Source organism: Trachurus trachurus (genome assembly GCF_905171665.1).
Source record: "Trachurus trachurus genome assembly, chromosome: 18".
In the NCBI taxonomy this organism is placed as follows: domain Eukaryota; kingdom Metazoa; phylum Chordata; class Actinopteri; order Carangiformes; family Carangidae; genus Trachurus; species Trachurus trachurus.
Genome location: NC_139909.1, coordinates 20,106,938 through 20,121,096, shown reverse-complemented (window position 1 = coordinate 20,121,096; position 14,159 = coordinate 20,106,938). Strand labels below are relative to the sequence as shown.

The 14,159-nt window shown below is 41.1% G+C and overlaps 2 protein-coding genes across 3 annotated transcripts in view; both read right to left on the bottom strand.

Moving 5' to 3' along the window:
* LOC311002084 (RNA-binding protein with multiple splicing-like) overlaps nucleotides 1–1,468 on the bottom strand; it is a 34,499-nt gene extending 33,031 nt beyond the window's left edge. For both annotated transcript variants that reach the window (XM_083993304.1, XM_083993303.1), the window contains exon 1: nucleotides 1,008–1,468. In XM_083993304.1, the coding sequence (XP_083849430.1) occupies nucleotides 1,008–1,070 (63 nt within the window). In that variant the 5' untranslated portion in view covers nucleotides 1,071–1,468. The remainder of the gene's footprint in view (nucleotides 1–1,007) is intronic.
* Nucleotides 1,469–12,048: 10,580 nt separating this feature from the next.
* On the bottom strand, nucleotides 12,049–14,101 carry LOC311001433 (dynactin subunit 6-like; the record flags this gene model as incomplete). The annotated part of the gene is made up of 7 exons (XM_083992519.1): nucleotides 14,049–14,101; nucleotides 13,687–13,751; nucleotides 13,476–13,581; nucleotides 13,251–13,339; nucleotides 12,848–12,895; nucleotides 12,269–12,411; nucleotides 12,049–12,147 (listed from the first exon to the last, which is right to left on the bottom strand). Exons 1-7 carry the CDS (start codon nucleotides 14,084–14,086, stop codon nucleotides 12,049–12,051), a joined length of 588 nt encoding a protein of 195 aa, XP_083848645.1. The 5' UTR covers nucleotides 14,087–14,101.
* Nucleotides 14,102–14,159: the final 58 nt, after the last annotated feature.

Genomic DNA, 14,159 nt, shown 5'->3' with positions numbered 1-14,159 from the left:
AAACCTATTAACCAAAAAGGAGAGATTATGGAACCAGATTGTGCAATGTTTACACAGAGGAAGAGGGGAAGAAACTGGGCTGTTATCCAGCATCTTGGAGAGGAAATACATTTTCACCAGAATCTAAATGGATTACCTCACAGTTTTGGACGCACAATATCATTCTCGTGTGTTAAGATGTAACGAAGTTATGTTCGTACTAGGGAGGGCTTCTCTTCTCTTCTCTTGCATGGCTGTAATGCAGTGGGTCTGGGTAACAAAGACTTATTGCCTACATGTTGCAGCAGCAGTTGTTAGAACTTGAATTGCTCCCTCAGCTTCAGTGAAAACTAATTCACCCTGGCTCGAAATTCCCTTTACCGCTGTGTTTCACTGTTGTGTGGAGTCTGGCTTCATGGTACAGTAAGCCAGAGCTGGCAACACTTAAGTCTTTTGTCAAGTAAGGTATGATTATCTTCAACGTAGTCCTGGCTTTAGAGTTTTTCAGGAACTACTTATTAGTGATGCATCGACTACAAAAGTCCTGCCTTGTTCCTGTCCTCATCATTCAGCATGTCTTCAACTTTGTTGTAGCATAACAAAGGCTGTATCACCGAAACAAAAGTGAAGGAAAATGGATGGCAGGTGCACAAATTAGGTAAAGAAAGATATACTGCCAACAATACGTCATGAGTGCGCCATAGGCTACAGTAGGGCTGGTAATGTAACAGGAACACTAGCAACTTTTACAAGGTAAACACGGGGCTACAACAGTGAAAAATGCTACATTATAACAACACGAGACACATACACAACTACAGGAACGTTACAGAGATACGATAGGTGATAAAAAATAATAATATTAATACGCCGTAGTGGGTAGAAACTCGCTTTCCGGACGGCGAGTGTCGTCTGAATCGGCGTGTTAATGTCGTTACGGGTCACGGTTCGACACGTTAAACATCAAAGGCGCCGTTAACGAGCGGAGGGGACCAGGTGTGTGTGCTCGCGTGCGGGTATATACGTACCTCCTCTTCGTGGTTGGTGAATTCACTCTGCTCGTTCTCTTTCTCGGTTTTGTTGTTATTCATTCTGAGCCGGACTCTCTTATCACTTTCACTTGGACCGTCTTCTTCTTCTTTCTCTCGCCTCTCCTTCGTTCTGTCCTTCCTCTCCAGGACCCCAAATTTGTTGGTTATTTGAAAGAAGAAAAAAAAAAAAAAAAAAAAAAACACAAGCAGCAAACCTCCGACAACAGTCCGCGTGCGGCCGCTGTCCTACTGACCCGAGCTTCCTTACTACTACTTTGGCGACATCAATGATAAGTAATGTGGTTTTTCTTTAAATAAAAAAAAACAAGAGGAGGAAAAAACTCGGCTGTGGGTGGTGTTTTTGTGCTGTCAGATATTCCTCAGCATTCCCTGGAAAGCTTCTCCGGAGGCTCTTGTTGCTGTTCCCCAAAATGAGATACTGTAACTGTTCATCTGGACTGCGCCGCAGGCAAACTTCTCTCCCATCTCCGCGTGAGGGAGGGCGGGGTGGAGGAGGGGGAGAGGGTGGGGTCTAGTGGGGTGGGGTAGTAGCTACAGGGTGGGTGGGATGCGCCCGCTGGATTTTGTCAAGGTTTATCAGGTGCTGGAGGAGTGACAGTGGAAAATCAGTGCCAATCGCCTTTTTAGGACCAGCTGAGTTTTATTTTAGTCCCTGCTGCAACAAGCTGCAGTGGGGGCTTCAGAAATGCAGAACCCACTCTACCCCTTCCTACTGCAAAAAAAAAAAAAAAAAAAAAAGAGTCTGATTAGATAGCAAAAGAGGAAATCTTCCATCTCCAGCAGGTACTTGATATCATTTATTTAAGTTTCAAACTAGCTCCTCCTTTCATTTGATTTCCCAGTAGCCTATGTCCTAATGCTGTTTCAAAGCCTTACATCTACACTCATTACCATGAGGCTTTTATTTGGTTAACAAATTGTGAAACGTGCTTCAATGAGTTTTATGAAAAGACTTAGCATAGAGTGGAAACGGGGAAACAACTAGCCTAAATACACAAAGGCCAGCCTCCAGAAAAAATACATTTTTATCACTTTTATTCTTTGTTTTTTGTCTAGATTAAACAAAATAGGACCTACTGTACAATATGTTAACTGTAACTTATGAGGTGCTGGTAGCAGAATAGCTACTCGGTTACCTTATGTTAGCTATTTTCACCTGTGCCAATGGTAAACTAATCTAACTAGTTTCAGCTTTATCTTTAAAGTACAAACAAAAGAGTAGTCAAGTAACTGTTAGCAAGTAGATGAATCAACATATTTCCGCAATTTTAAGGATTTTTTAAAGATTAAAGAGATTTTAAGAGATGTTGAATCCTTGCACATTGTGAGCACAGATTAAATAAAAATGCAACATCACTTTGGCAGGCAGCTGATGCAATCCACGGGCAATCCATTGCATTTCTAATGGACCTATCAGCGGGTGGGAATTCAATTCTCTCATTTACATGATTTCAATTTCCTATGCACCTGTCTACCAGGTGTGCATTAAACAGCAACAGATGGGTGACAGTGTTAGATGTAGCAAATCTAAAAATAGTGTAGTGGTCTAATTAATGCTTTCTCTCTTCAGAACTTAAACTCCCTTCACATTGCTATAACTCCTCAAACTATGATAAAACACAGAGATATCATGACCTGAATATCATGTCCCGAATCAGTTCATAATGATCTAACATGTTGTTTTGATTTTTGCCCATTTTTTCTGCTTTATTTTTCACACTTTAACTGTGATCGTGGCGTCTTAAATTCACTTGTTTATTCATCATGGTGTTGATCTTCAAAAGAGAGAATATAGATGGTGAATGGTGGGCTAAATTTGGTACAAAACAATATTTTCTCTTTATTCTCAAATTAGTAGCCAACTTCACAAATCAATGTATCAATCCGATTATTGCACGGTCTTTCATCTATTAATATGATTTACATCTAAATTGCAAACATCTGAGACTGGTGGGATGAATCAAATTATAGATACACAGCAGTGTTGTTGGTGCCAACAGGTCATGCCGGACATGTGACTCATTCTGTTGTAGGGTTTGGCATTCGTTGTAAATTTTCCCATGCAAATTGAAGCACTAATCATTAATTGTTTGTATTCGACTGGTTGCTTTCTTAGAAATAAACAAGTTCTTTGGACATTTTTCTCATCGGCAGTGTTTATGCAAGTATGTGCACAGTTGAAGAGACACTCAGCTTTGTATACGTTAACCTGTTTAACCTTTAACTAAGTATTAAATATAGGCTACTGTCAGTTTCCGTCATAAATCCAGCACATGACATGATGTTACCCAAGAAGGTGAGCATGCTCAGCATAATTCATCGTCTGTAAGGACGTGCAGAGCAGGAGACACGGACAATTATCAACCCGACTGCTCAAATTCATCATGTTGATTATTTCAATAAGGCCCTCCAGTAGTTTAGTAATTTCAGGCAAATAGTTTATCCCAGACATCACTGACAGATGTAGATAAACAAGGTTGTGCATGTAAAGAGCTACTCGAGACGACACCTGTAAATTGCTCAAGATTGGAATATGATAACAAGTTGCAATGATCCGCTATGAGCTCACCCAAGACCATTTGATTTACGACCTTTGTGTGGGGAAACAGCCAGACCCTGGAGCCATGGAAGTGATGTCTCAACAGCAGTGGAGATGAGCAAACACTAAAAACTTTACTGGCACACCTATTATTGTCTACAGTGCAGGATGCAAAACAGCCTTAAAAGCAGCGATCAGGTGACAAGGCAGCCTTGAACGTCCCCCCCCCCCCCATTTCAAAACATTTATTTTGAGCAACTGCATCGCTTTGTATTTCGCGATGAAAAGTTCAAGAGCTGACAGTAGCTCGGCAGAGGAGACTTTGACTATATGTTGCATGAAATTTATTGCACAGGACAGACTCGCAGACTGTGACAGCCAGTGCGGAAAACAGAGTGAGTCGTTTTTGCTGAACTTGCACCTCAAAAGCAACAAAAGAAGGAAAAACAGTCATCGTGGATCGGTCTCGGAGATTTGTGCTCTTACTCCTCCCCAATCATGTCTATATCAATTACACGGCATCTGAAGCATACACAATGAAGAAGGGACATGGCAGATTCTTTTATGCTGATAAGAAGCAGTTCAGGATGAAGAGAGAGGGAGGAGGGTCTTGGAGTCTTCGAAGCAGATAAAAATGGAAATGTTCCCCTTGCTGCTCAACACCCCTGTATCAAAGCTTCCTGCTGGAGTCTGGGGAGCAAGGAGGGGGAGGAGAGGTAGGAAGAAGGAGGAAAGGATAGGAGTCTGGAGAGAGGGGGGGGGGGGGGAGATGTCCCAGCTGTGTTTGACAGGTCTCAGGGCTGAGCTGTGTGGTCTGATGCTTAGAGAGGGAGGGTGGCCCCCCACAAAAACACACACACACACACACACACACCGGGGGGGAGGGCAGAAGAGCAGCTCGGAGACAGTCTGGTCACGGTGTCCTGGGTAACATGTCAGCAAGCTTTGACGTGGTCCAGCCTCACATTAAGATATCTCTATGTTATCTAAGGGACTGCTGGTTTAGGAAAATGCAACAATTTTGGCTGAACTAGTTGAAGAAGCCTTGATATTTGGGTTTGAATAAATGAAAAGACGAACAAGAGTAGCCTACGCATGGTCATTTCTTTGCTTTGTTGCCACTCTGTGATGCCTATAGGCTACACGAAGCTAAAGCCAAAGTGTAGCTTGTTTAGCTTAGCATAAAGATAAACTAGCCTGCTTTTGGACAAAAATAAATTCACCTGTTACACAACTAAACTCATGTAACATAGTCCAAATGTACTAAAAGCTGATTCAGTTTCATACTGCTCTCGGATAAGAATCATTTCATGTCGAAGTTGGAATTTCTGAGATGGTCTTGTCACTTGGCAACCTTAACACAGATTGGAAAGACTAATGCTAACAGATAGCCAAGCAATGTTAAAGATGAATTGACCTTAAATTAATTTCCCAGTTACCCATCAGAAATCTTAACTGGAGTGCCCTCTTGAAGTTGGATCTCATAATTGGGAAATCAGAAGAACTTCAACAACCCCAAACTCTCCAAAATCCAAGATGGCTGCTCGGCACATCAACAGAAATTAAAGTTATGGTATTTATTTATGTATTTATTATTTAGGTTTAGCACTTCTGCCTTATTTCTCTCATTGTATGTTCCAACAATGTTTGCATGTACAAAATAGGCTGCAACATAATGAGCCTTATTCAATTTGTATGGCGACATTAACAGCAACAAGCAACAATTCTAATATAGCCTAATAAACTGGTTATTATATTAGAAGGCAGTCAGTGCAGGTGTGACATCATTCCCAGATCTGACTTATAACTAGCAAGTTCATATTTTGAGGTGTATTGATCTTCTCAGCCAACTCTTGACAAAAAAAAAGAATAGGCCTATCTCCCAATATGTCAGAGCCAGAGATCTTTTGTTTTCCCAGATAAACATTTCAACTATATTCGAAGAACGTCTGCTGAAACAAAGGCAGGACTGAAGATTGAGACATAAATCAGGTTATCCAATATCATCTTCTGGATCACTGACTCATAGCTAAAAGGCCAGCTTGATATGAGCACCGAAACAAGAATCTATCATGACACAATGCCAATGTATTGACCAGTGGTGGATCCCCGAGGGAGGACCCCTGCGGTTCTTGCAATCCGCTCAGTTGGCTGTCAGACAACTAAAAGGTGTAGCCTGGCCTACACCCTCTCTCTGCATTCCTGCAACTCGGTAGCATATAAAACTCCTTATCACTGCATTCCACGGTTATTAACTTCCTCTGAAACAACCAAAAAGGAAAAAAACAGAGGGAGAACAATGTTGCAAACCTTTTAGAGGTCATCTGTAAAAAAAAAAAGAGAAAAAAATACAGCATGTAGACCTGACAGCAGCTCTGTGTTTGGCAGAGCAACACACTTCTCCCTCTTGAGTGATGTGGGGTAAGTGGCTCTCATTGGGCTCGGAGCCAGACCATTCCATTCCTTTGACTTACTGATACACAGCGTTCCTCACTTATGCTTAGTGCCCTTTGATCTTCCTCTAAGATCACTAATGAGCAATTTGTGGTCAGATTGACCTGCTCTAATTGGCCATGAGAGGCTTGGTGCTTTGTTTTAGTTTGCTCAGTCTTTTACAGTGGCTTCTCTGCAACGAACCCTCTGTTTACTCAACCTCTGTGTGACATAAAAATCACATTACAGGACGATACTGGCACTTTTTGAAGTTTTGTTTTTAATCATCTAGGTTCTGTTTCATTTCCATTCTTTAAAAGAAATGGTGCTTGCACACCCTGCAGAGCTTTGTGTGGTTTGCTGCAATAAATTCTTGCATCTTAAAAAGACATAGAATCTACAGCCCCCAGCAGCTCTTTTAAGATGAACATTTAACTGGGCAAAAGCTGCTCTGCATTGAATACAAGCATGCAGCCTTACAGCCGGGTTTGTCCGTTCAAAATTACAAGAATGTTCATACAAAAAAAGATGACTACATCTTCAGCAATGCTGACAAAAATAGAAAAATGCTGTATTTTTTTTTTTTTCAATGAATATAACAGAAGATGCAGACAACATAGAGTTCAGTTTTAATACAGCACAGACTCAAGGCCTTAGTTTAAGCCACAACAGTACTGGATTATTTGACAGGGGTCACATGGGAAAGTGTTCAAAGGAAATCAGATGATTCTACAATTATTGGGGGACAACCAGCTCTGGGCTAAAATCAGTCTCAATCCAAACAGAGTCAAGTGCTATAGTGACATGCTCACAACAGCAACATACCTGAGATGTAAGTTTACCATATCCACAGCAATTAGTTAAAGTCTAAATTTTAAATAGCAGGATAAGTAAAAGTCAGAGAGAGCCAGTTTTTCTAATTCATCTTAAAACGGACGATAATACTTGCACCAAATTACAGCAATTTTTTTTTTATTCTAAAATTGTTCTTCTTACAGGAAAAGCTGAGGATCAACAAACTCAAAGGTATTTGTACAACGTGCAGTGGACGTGATATCACTATTATATTTCATAGCATTCATCCAACAGTTTTGAAAATATTTCAATGTGGACTGACTCCCTAATATTGACTTCATATCAGAGTGCACATTATGTTATGCCATGCTTAGCCTACTATCACTCACCGAATACCCACAGGAAGAAATGCAAGATGGTGCCAGAAAATAATCCCTTGAGAAAGTGTCATCTTACAAACTCTTTGTTCATGGTACCTTAGTTGGAGCAACAGTTGATTCGAGGTTTGGTCGTTATGATCCAGGTGTCTGGAAAAAATTTGGGTCTGAGAAAACTTAGCTTTATCGTAAGTGTTGTTTTTCATCATATTTCCTTTTGCTGGACAGGCTCACAGAAAGAGAATGCGAGAGCTCTTGTGATTAAGTAGGTTGCATTACTGAGTAGTGAGGTAGAACATGCGTTTATCCTCAAGGGCATTGACGGGGTCGTCACGAGCCGCTGTGTGTTAAATCAGGCCGACTACGAGAAAGAAACCTGCTCCAGACAAAAAAACAAGTCCGTGACTCATCAAACCACCTTCATTTCTGTTCATACATGGGAGAAGCAGTTATGTGGAGAACCAGAAACACAAGAAAGGAGCACAGTATGACAATAGTAGACTGTGAGCTTTCATGAATCAGTGGGTAGAGGAAGGGGTGAGGTGAGAGGAGAGGCCACAATAAGCATGTCTCCCAGGCTTGAATTCCGAAATGTTGACACAGGTCTATGTAATGGAGCATTACGTTCCCTTTGAATGCTGCTGAGTGGGCCTGAAGTGTCTCAAAGCAGGTCAAAGGGAAGTATGTGAAGTTATATCTTCTCTTTTGTTGTGCAGTGAAACCAATAAAAGGTTAAACTAAAACCCGGCTCCTGAGGTCTTTGTCTTTCCCACCGCCTTTTAATCTTTATTGAACAACGTGTATATGTGAGAAAAAAGTTGCCTTCTGCAGTTTGCACTGAGCCGCATCCCTCTGTACATTGACCTTTACTTACAATGAATTTAAATCTGCTTCTACTGTTTAATCTAATTCATTATGTTTCTCTTTGCCTCCGCTTGTAAGTGTCTGTGGCATAGCTTTGTTAAGTTTTATATTCATATGGCTGCACAAAATGTTATGACAGAAGAGGGACATGTGCACAACCAAGCTAATTAACAGATTATTTACACTTATGAACAATGGCATTGATAAATCAGTCAAATCAGCACAGCGGGAGGGTGTTGGTTGAGCAGCACAAACCAAACTTTAACCAAAAATCTAATTTGTGAATCAAATTGTTTTTAAAAGGAGCGCTGACACCCGGGGGCCAGGTGCAGATGTCCCCTCTGCCACACCCACCTCCAGCAGAAAGCAGCCACACAAAACACAGAGGTTGTCATAACATGTCCATGTTGTTCTGCAGTATTCAAAGATATCTGTGTATATGAATGCTGTCCATGCATGTGCTTTATTTTTTACACTTTGAATTAACTGTCAAATGACATATAGTTTTTTTCTTTTTGACTTAAAGGGATAGTTCACCCAAAATTCAAATTTCACTCATTATCTACTCACCCTCATGTCGACTAAGGGCTGGGAGAAGTTTCAGAGTCCTCCGTGCCTTCTCTGAGTTACAGGGGGGCTCGGCGTAGCACTGCATGTCCATATGACGGTTGCGAACGGAGCTCACTTTTCTTCGTCCAAAAAGACACACCAAAAAACATCCAAATACCTCCATAGTGCTCGTCTGTAATGTACCTCTTGTATTGAAGCCCAAACATGAGAAATTGTTCTGAAATGTTTTTAATAAATCTATGTTTTAAGCTTGTTTGTAGCGGAAGCTCCCAGTGTTGCTCTGCCGGAATCTCGCGCGATTTGCGGAGCCGTGAACTGGGTGTCAATACAGGCAAAGCAGTGAACTGAGACACTGGGAGCTTCCGCTACAAACAAGCTTAAAATATAGATTTATTAATTTTTTTTCGGAACAATTTCTCATGTTGGGGCTTCAATACAAGAGGGACATTACAGATGAGCACTATGGAGGCATTTGGATGTTTTTTGGTGTGTCTTTTTGGACGAAGAAAAGTGAGCTCCGTTCGCAACTGTCATATGGACATGCAGTGCTGCGCTAATGAGTGAAATTTGAATTTTGGGTGAACTATCCTTTTAATCATTTATTTATTCTCAATGACTTATACTGTAGTTTTATGTCATACCACATACACCCTAGCATGTATTTGCTACAGGCTAACTTTTGCAAGAGAAAAGTATTTTGTCACTAGCAAAAGTATTATATAAACTGATTTATATATATATTTGCTGAAATAGTTCAGTGTGGACTGAAGTGCTGGACGAACTAGCTGTCCAATATTGCCGTCCACATATAGTCACGATGTTGGCTTGGCTAAAAAAAGTCATGACATCGCGTGGTTCTGGGTCCCTGTTGTGATGAAATTAATTATTTCTGTGGGATTGCAATGGAAATCACTGTGGCCTATAGGTCACATTTGACTTTTCAAAGGTGGAGTGGACCTGGCTGCAAAGGTCAGCTGTCAGAAAGCCTTTATCCTCCCAAACCAACCGGTGGCCTGTTTGAACATGACTGACTGCAGCGGACCACACCAGGACCTGAGCTGCATTCGCTGCTGAAAACAGAGACCATAACAGTGAAGAAGTGATGTTCATTTCTATTTCTTGGTGGCAAAATGTCATAGTTTAGTCCTAGTTGGATATGTTTTCAGACGGTGGAGGGGTGGCGGTGTGAGTTTCACTCACATTTTTACAGCAGCCTCTGCAGTATCCATCTGAAGTACAAACTCAAATCTCATGCTTCCCTCTTTGTTTATGATAAGATATTATTGACTCTTCAGAGAATGCTGCATATTGTAGCTAAGGCCAAATATTGACTTCAGATAATCCTATGAAAAGAAACGCAAATACCACTGTGATGTGCAAAAGTCTGCTTTAACAAATGAGCGGAGTCTGGATAATTCAGTTTCCCAACAGTACAGTAAGGGGGAGGTATAAATAACTGTTTCCAAATATAGATCAACATTTGAACTTCCTCTCGAATTCCTGCCATGAGTTGCTATCATCATAGCCATTTTGCCACTGTAAAAACCCTCCGCAGATTAAAAGCCCCCCCCTCCATGAGGTCCTTGTCACTCTACACATCCGTGCAACTGTGCCCAGCATCTGTCTTCCTTGTCATATTAAAGTAAACTGACGCTTTGGCAACACCCCAAAATAAAAATGATGGTAGTGGAAAAAAACTGAACAAGTGAGAACAGAGAGGAACCTAGACGTGGCCCCGGCTGCACTCCACTACTGAAATAATTAGCCCCTGGTTGATGTGGGCTTCTCGTGGGACTCCACCATGACATGTTCAAATGAGTATTGGCAGTGTGCGACACCAGCTGTGGGCCTCCTACAGGGAGCTGCTGTACTGTGCCCCCATCCAGCATGACACCAACCCTTTAGAGTCTGAAGAGCATGGAGCGGCAGCCTTGAGCTTGTTTTACAGCTACAACAAGAGAAGTCTTCAGCTGTAAACTGTGACACCTGCATTTTGTATATGTCAGGTGTTTCAGGGAGTTTATGTGTTACTGTGCTCACTTCAACACACACACACACACACACACACACACACACACACACACACACACACACACACACACACACACACACACACACACACACACACACACAGGGCCGTTGCTAGGAATTCTGGGCCCCCTGAAAGAATACTAAAGTGGGCCCCTACCCCCTGACTTTTCCACTTTTTTTTCTTAGACTACGTACAGTATGTATTATCATTTTTTATTTAGCCTACTTTGTTTTGATGCTAATGCAGCATTACTATGAATTTTAGTCAGGATGTTATGCAGAATAAATCAGTCACACAAAGATTAGACTACTGGGGTTTTTTGTGGGCCCTACTGGGCGCTGGGCCCCTAGAATTATCATCACCTTTCTCCCCTATACAACGGCCCTGCACACACACACACACACACACACACGTCGCAGACACTGGTCCCTCCGTCCACACCCAAATCCGTGGCACAGATGGGAGCACAACCCAAGGGGCGCAAACACCAGGAGGGGGGGGGGGGGGCACCAGGCATTATTCGGAGCCATCCTGCAGTGGAAATGCAAGTTTCAACCACACCCATGTCAATTACAATAACCCACGCTCTGTGTGGAATTCCCACTGTACCCCCGGCACCAATTTGGCAACCTCTGGTGGGAGGGAGCAGGACTGGCAACCCGCCGAATCCAAGATGGGGACTACCACACCCAGATATCTTTCTAAGCATCACTTCTGCTCAGTAATTGCACCTTTTAAATGGTTAATCACCAGTTCACGTCTATTTGTGCCTACTATTTCCATCCCCAAATCATGACTTTATGTCTCTTTTATTTTAGCACAAAATGTGATAATATAGATATTTTTAACCACAGTATTAATAAATAATATTTTCTATCACTTGATGAAACAAAGCCTTCAGAACAAACAGCCTAGTTTCTCAACAGTTCCTCCTTGTGGCCACAAAATATAGAAAATAATGAACCGACAGACCACACACTTAAATAGAATCTTTATTAGTATCTCTATTGCACTGTTTATGCATCTTTATTGGGACAATTATAAATATAGATGATTAAAATTGATTAATATTATAATGGCACTGGAAATGTCATTATTTTTGGACAAAAATATATCAGAAATAGTCATAATATTGATATATCTAAAAGCAAAAAGGCAAAACCAGACAAAGGCAGTAAAATATGTCAAAGAATGATGGCATTGCTCCCAAGCAGGGAGAAATGTAGCGTGCGATGGTCATTTTCAAAGCTAGAGGTAATCTGACAGACATCAAAAAACAGTGCTTAAGTGTAAGACAAGTGCAAGAGGAGGGAAATGTGTGGAAATCTGAGTGTGTGTATGTGTGTGTGTGTGGTGTCTGTATGTGCAGACGCTTTGGGTTGCAGGGGGAGTTTTTGGACATCCACGTCAGTTTCTTACAGGCGTGCCGCCGCCCTTGGTCGTCTTCTTCAGGTGATGGTAGTTGGGGAGAATCTTCATGAGGAAATCAAGCTGCAGAGTCTGGGGCTGTAGAAGATAAAAAGAAAAAAAAAAAACAATCTATCCAATCCAGTTACACAGATCTGTGCACGAGCCAGCAAAACTCCGTGACATGCAGACACAAACAAGCCTTCGGTGGAGAACTGACCTGCGGCTTCTCACTCTGCACGCGCCTAATGCAGTTTGAACCGTACACGACCGTGTTCTCTGGCACGGCCTCACAGGTGTTGATCTGGCAGCAGGCGCCGATGATGCAGCCGCTGGTCAGAATCACATTTCTGCCAAGATCAGCTGGGATTCAATGTTTGAAAAGAAATGTATTAGAAAAATACACTACAGGACTATGGAAAGAAAGACAGGGCCATATAAAGAGATACACTGAGATGTAAATTGATCAGCTCTGGCATGCTGTATCTATCCCTTTCATATCTCTGGGGTATTTAGACCATTGTTAGGAAATCAATGAGCAGGACTGCTTAATTGCAATATTATATAACTTATGCATAAATGAGATTATGTTTGTTGCTCTGAACAAACATTAATGCTTGATTATTTTATCACTTCCCAGAAAATCTAGCTGCTTTATCATAATAAACTGTATATCAACTACAAAATTATATTTACATAGCCTATACATTTAATTTTATATGTACATTATCTTATAAGATTTTTTTTTACCAATGTTGTACATACCCAGAAAAACTCTGTAACTGTTTGTAGTACTCACCCTTTGACTCAATCACATTATTGTCTCCAATTTTCAGAGCTTGTGAGACTGTGTCAGAATCGTTAAGGATTTACATCAATAAAGAGCAAATTTTAATAGTTAACATGCACTGCACACTGACAAAACATTTCAAAAGACTACTGCTAATAACATCAATTTTAGAGTCAGTGTTGGAGTTTTGTTTGTGAACAGGTAGCTAATTGTAGGCCTACTGTGGGATATTTTATGGTTGTTAGTGCTCTCTGGTGGACATACTGCATCATGACAGCATCTCTACTCAAGACACATCTCCAACACGCTTTTTGTGTTTCTATACAGAGAAAATATGGATTCACATGCAGATATATTCGTGTTATATTTGTGATAAACTATCAACTGCTGCTTTTCTATCTGAAAAGGATACCACATCCAACCTCGAATACATTATTGGCCCCAATAGTCATGGTCTTTGGCTCCACTCCCTCTGTGTCTGGCATTATGTTCTCTGGATAACTATGAACAAGAGAAATGAGATACAGTAATGTCAAACTGCAATGATCACACAGGGAAATTATGATAACATCACCCCCCCACCCACCACCACCACCACCACCACCACCACCACCACAACCACCACACACACACCTACCTGTTAATAATAAGAGCCTGCTCCTCTATTAGATTTCCCTCTCCAATGACAATAGGCCCTACCTCTGCTATGATCCTTGCTTTAGGGTGGACGACAGTTCTAGCACCTGTGAAGATGTACAAATAAAGATTTTTTTTTTTTTTTTTTTTTTTTACAGTCTCACATGTAAATGTATGAAAATGACGCTTATGGTTGAAATTGAAGTTCTCACCAATGGTCACATCTCCTCTTACTTCGCTTTCAACACAGACAACAGCCCCAGCTGCAATTTTGACACTGCAATAGCAGATGTAAATTATAAAATTAAAATAAAATCCAATCAGTGATGCACTGTTAACACGAAATACGCAACATATCACGCAGAATACACAGATGATATCCCATCATTTCTAGGCTCACAGTGCGCTAATTACAGTGTCTCAATAATTACTGACTACACGAATATGGGTGTCGCCATCAGTGATTCTGCAGGATTACCAAAAGATGAAATTACATGTTTATTATTACGGACATTATAACAGAATTTGACCTCATAATGTAAAACGTAAACGCTGATCAAATGCAATGTTGTACCTTTTCTGTGCCATCATTTGCTTGGTGGCGTCTGACATCCTTGCGATGAAGTAATGGATTTATCCACAATAGATTATAAAGCCTAGTTCAGAGTTGGAGCTCTGGTTTGAT